The sequence below is a fragment of the Nelusetta ayraudi genome, unplaced genomic scaffold, assembly GCF_046127955.1.
Source record: "Nelusetta ayraudi isolate G7.1 ecotype Tasmania unplaced genomic scaffold, CSIRO-AGI_Nayr_v1 ptg000003l, whole genome shotgun sequence".
Classification (NCBI taxonomy): Eukaryota; Metazoa; Chordata; class Actinopteri; order Tetraodontiformes; family Monacanthidae; genus Nelusetta; species Nelusetta ayraudi.
The window spans coordinates 1707501-1712500 of NW_027466053.1; the positions used below are offsets into that span (position 1 = coordinate 1707501).

The 5000-nt window shown below is 43.2% G+C and overlaps 1 protein-coding gene across 1 annotated transcript in view; it reads right to left on the reverse strand.

Annotated features, from left to right (window-relative positions):
* Positions 1 to 2370: 2370 nt before the first annotated feature.
* Positions 2371 to 5000, reverse strand: part of atg5 (ATG5 autophagy related 5 homolog (S. cerevisiae)) — a 23729-nt gene continuing 21099 nt past the window's right edge. The window contains exon 8 of the mRNA XM_076028365.1: positions 2371 to 3167. Coding sequence (XP_075884480.1) covers positions 3031 to 3167 — 137 coding nt within the window. The 3' untranslated portion in view covers positions 2371 to 3030. The remainder of the gene's footprint in view (positions 3168 to 5000) is intronic.

Consider the following 5000-nt stretch of genomic DNA (forward strand, 5'->3'; position numbering starts at 1 on the left):
TGCAACACATACACACACACACACACACACACGCACACACACACACACACTCCCCCCACGAAGACCCTGGTCTTTGACTCAACACCATAAACCCGCCCGTATCGTTCTCAGCGTCTTTGGTGAGGAAGCCCGACGTGATGACATGATGTGTGACATCATGCAACTAACACACACACACATAGACACACATAGACACATTAAATTAGGAGCAGACTGGCATGAATGTGCGTCCGTGTGTGTAAGAAAGAGGAAACACACACACACACACACACACCAGCAATGCGGGCACTAATGGTGTATGTAATTATGAACACACATGCACACACAGACACATGCACACAATGTATAGATGAACTCCTTCACACCAGACAGGCTGACTTTGACACACACACATACAGTGACAGAGGTGCCCTAAGGCCTGTCTGACAGCACAGGTTAGCGGTCTCATTAGCAGCCTGCGGAATGCTAACAGGTAATTAAGCAGGAGAGATGAAAAACGAGGGGGAGGGAGTTAGAGAGAGAGAGAGAGAGAGAGAGAGAGAGAGAGAGAGAGAGAGAGAGAGAGAGAGAGAGAGAGAGAGAGCAGTGAGTGGCTGCAACAAAGTCAAACAGAAAGAATCAAACAAAAAACGACACACAATTTTATTTGAAAACCTGAGAGAAAAAAATATGAATAGAAACACAAATCTGGAGCTGCAACCAACACAACACAAACAGGCCTGAAACCGGCCATGAGTTTTGTTTGTTGTTTTTCTTTTTTTTTTATTATTATTATTATTATTATTATTATTATTATTATTATTATTATTATTATTATTAATAATAATAAAAAAAATTAAATTTGAATATCAAGTAAAAATTGTTTTGTTTTGGCAATTTAACATAAAAGATGAAACCAACAAATTTTATTGAGCCATTACACGCAGATTGACATCTCAAGCAGTTCCTTGTAACTTTGCTGATTAAGATTTTCAGCTTATGAAAACCACAAACCCACAAACTCAGAAAATTATTATAAAATTTGAGGGTTTTTTTTAAGCTGCAAGACCTGATCAGCAAAATCCAAAGAAATAAAAACTTGAAATATATTGATTTGCATATTATTCCTTTATATAATATGTCAAATTCACCTTTTAAGTTGAATTGCAGAAATACAACAACCTTTTCAAGATATTCTAATTTTCTGGGTACCTGTATATACATGTGTGTGTGTGTGTGTGTGTGTGTATGTAGGGGACGATGGTTTGTGGAGCTAAGCTCTTCTTCTTCTGCTGCTGCTGCTGCTGCTGCTGCTGCTGCTGCTTAGCGAGTGGCCTGGTGGTTTGTTGTGGTGGAGGTTAATGGGAGACTGCAAGCTGGTCAGTAGTAGCAGTAACAGGGTCCCCTGCCCGACGTGGTTGTTGTTGTTATGAGTGGTCGTCTGCACCTCACGGCCGCTCAGGTTGCAGGGCGAGGGTGGGGGAGGGGCAGGGGTTGGGGGGGGGGGGGGGGGTTTAGAGCTGTGACATCAGCGTTTCCAAAAAAGATCAGTTGAGCGTCTACACGAAGCCAGCAAGGCGGCGTTTTCAAACTGATCCACTCTGAGGAGCGTTTTCAGAGAAACCCGTCTCCCTGTGATCGGGGCCTAAAGAGCTTCAGGGGTCACGTATGGCCCCCGGGCCGTAGTTTGCCCACGCCTGGGTTCGCTTGATGGTGACGGTGTGAAAACAGAAAACAGGAGGTGTTGGAGTGGGTTCCAAACCCACCGTGATTATAGCCTAACAGACAGTTTTTGTCTGTTAGGCAACAAATCAAGAGATTCTCTGAACTGGACGTCATTTATGGTGACACCGGCTGGAAAAAGTGTCAGCATTTCTGGAGAGACTGGCTGCAGTAAGAGTATGACGCAGCCGGCACAGGAATGCAGCTGATTTGTGGCTGAACACACACACACACACACACTTTCTGTTAGTGATGCGACTGAGCCGTTGTGTTGTCTGTTCACACATTAGGAGCTGCAGCGGCCTGCTCATTATGATGGAGCCCAGTTCTCCCAGTTAAACAGGAACCAGATGCTGGTGTGAAGCCGGCGGCAGCGCGCGCACACACACACACACACACACACACACACACACACACACACACACACACACACACACACAGAGAAAAACGCACAAAAACACAATGGGGACAGAAAAACATCTCCAGTGTTTTTGGGTTCACGCTTGGAGTGGTGTGTGTGTGTGTGTGTGTGTGTGTGTGTGTGTGTGTGTGTGTGTGTGTGTGCCTGAGATGAAGAAATAAAAGTTAAATCAGTTTATTTTGTTTTGCTTTTTTAATGCTTTGCTGGAGATGAAACATGGGGGAAAAAAAGGGGAGAAATCTCTGGAATATTGTTTGAGTTTTATTTAATATTGAACAACTGAACCCATGATGTTGATGATGATGGTCGTCGTCATCATCATCATCAACATCATCATCATCATCATCATCTTAACAGGGATGCTTGTTTAGCCTGATTTCTCACATATCAAAGTTAGAAGATTGGGCCCCTCCCACCTGGCTGTGTGTCCACTTCCTGTCTGTCCCACTTCACTTCCTGTGCGCCAGAGAAGCCACAAACATTAGCGCCCAACAGAGACGGTAAAAAAACAACAAAAAAAAAACAAAAAAAAAAAACCAAAACCAAAAACCATGGACCAAGCGTGGGGGAGGGGAGGAGGCTGATCTTCCTGCTTCACTCCCCCTCCAGGCCAGGATGGGAACTATAGGACGGCCGACGGGAAACGTTCCTTCCACCGAACCAACGAGTCCCAACTTCCTGTCAGCAGGATGGGAAGGGAACAAGGTGTGGCTCCTCCTCCACCCCCCCACACCCCCGCCACACCCCTCACCCTCCTCCTCCTCCTCCTCTTCCATTTGTTCTCCTCCGTCTCATCAAAGAGTCTGTTAGTTCAGAGTCTGTGGCCCCACGGTGAGCGGAGCTTCCCTCGCCTCGCTGTCCCGGCTGGCTGGCGTGTGATTGGCAGGCCGGCAGAGGGGCGTGGCCTGTCAGTCGCTGGGGGCGGGGACGACGCAGACGTGCAGGAAGTTGTCCGGGTGGCTGAGGTGCTCGCTGAGCCACTGCAGTGGCGTCTCCAGCAGCGGCTCGATGCCGTGGATCACCACCTGGTGGCGCTGCTGCTCACCTGCGGGACGGAGTAAAAAAATGATTAAATTGCTTTCATTTTTCAGGATCTTTAAAATTTTATTTTAATGTTTTTTCACTACAGTGCGATTATGTTTAAATTTTTATTTTCTTTTTTTTTCACTTATTTGAAATAAACTGTACTAAACTCAACTCTGACCTTTGACCTCTGGCCACCCAGATGAGTGGAACCGTTTGTTTGCTGATTCATAAAAGGCCAGAAAAGACTACTTCGGGAAAGTGCGGCGCAAACAAATGAGAAGACGTCGATGGGGAGGAACGAAGGAAGAAAATGACGCGAGAGAAGAGAATATAAAAGAGCGTGAAAGAGGTGGAGAAGAAATAAGAATAAAGAAAGAAATCTGACAAGGAGCAAAATCTGTAAAAGAGGTTGAGGAGGAGTTGGTGGCGCCGCCTAGAGGACAACTGAGCGGTAGGAAAAACCACGACAACGGCGGCCAGAAGGTGTAGTAGAAGTAAGTGGCAAAGGAGGTGGCGGAGGAGGAGGTGGTGGAGGAGGTGGCGGAGGAGTGACGGTTGGATGTTGTGTCCAACGTCGCCGCAATTTGTAAACTTTCACTCTGACAGTCGGCAGTTTCACACTCTCTCTTTCTCTCTGCGGCCTGTGTCTGTGTGTGTGTGTGTGTGTGTGTGTGTGTGTGTGTGAGACTCCGCCCTCTCGCAGTCGCTTCATTACGGGCAGCCTCCTCGCTGCCGTTTCCGAGGAGCTCATTTGCGTTTTAGATTTTTTTTATTTTTTTTAACTGGCCGAGTCGGACGAGTTCCTGCGAGGAGTTGGCAGCACTGCATCGTGGGAAATGTAGGCTGGACTGCACCAGGCCTCGGTCGGCTGTTTCACTCGGAGTAAAACGTTGCCCTCACTAGTGTTCTTCGACATTTAGTTATTTTATTAAAAAAAATAATAAATAAAAATCTGATGTCACAGCAAAGGTATAAAATTAAGCCAAAATTCAATAATTTCTATTTCCTGATCAAATTCTGAAAAAAAATAAATAAATTAGCACGGAGTAGGACTGAGGAAAATAAAACATTAAATCAAAGACTTTGGTCATTGTTTAAGACCTAAAAATGTGAAAACAAAAAAATATATGATATCAGTAATCAACATAATAATTGATTAAAAAAAGGTGAATTTGATCATTCTAATGATTAAAAATGACGCAGCTGATTAACAGGTATTTACTACTCAGCTCTAGATGATGGTTCCTGGTTTTTCTCCTTGTTCTTCGTACGACTGTTAAAGAGCAAAAACCTCGTTTGAACACTAATGTTTTCAAAAAAACTCCTGCAGCTCAATGTGGCCGAAGGCGGAAACACTTTGTTTCTTCGCAGCAAAACAGAAACTATTTTTAATGAATGTGAGACAATCGACACAGCTTACTTACTTTGGCCAGTGTTTAACATAAAACAAGTGCTTATTAATAATTTCATTTATTATTATAATCATAATCAAATTATAATAATATATTAAATATTTGACTTTTGTTTAAACAAACAATATTTTTCAGTCTTCTTATTGCTTTTATTTATCGAAATGGCTATTCATTTTTAAAAATGCAAATTAAATGATTATTATTATTATTGTTGTTGTTATTAACAAATAATAATAATAATAATAATAATAATAATAATAATAATAATAATAATAATAATAATAATAAAAGTGCTGTACAAAGGGCCGTAATGAAACTTTTATCATCTTTCAGCATTGACCCCACACACACACACACACACACACACACACACACACACACACACACACACACACACACCGTTCCAATTATGATATGTGACATGGTGACTCCACGTAATA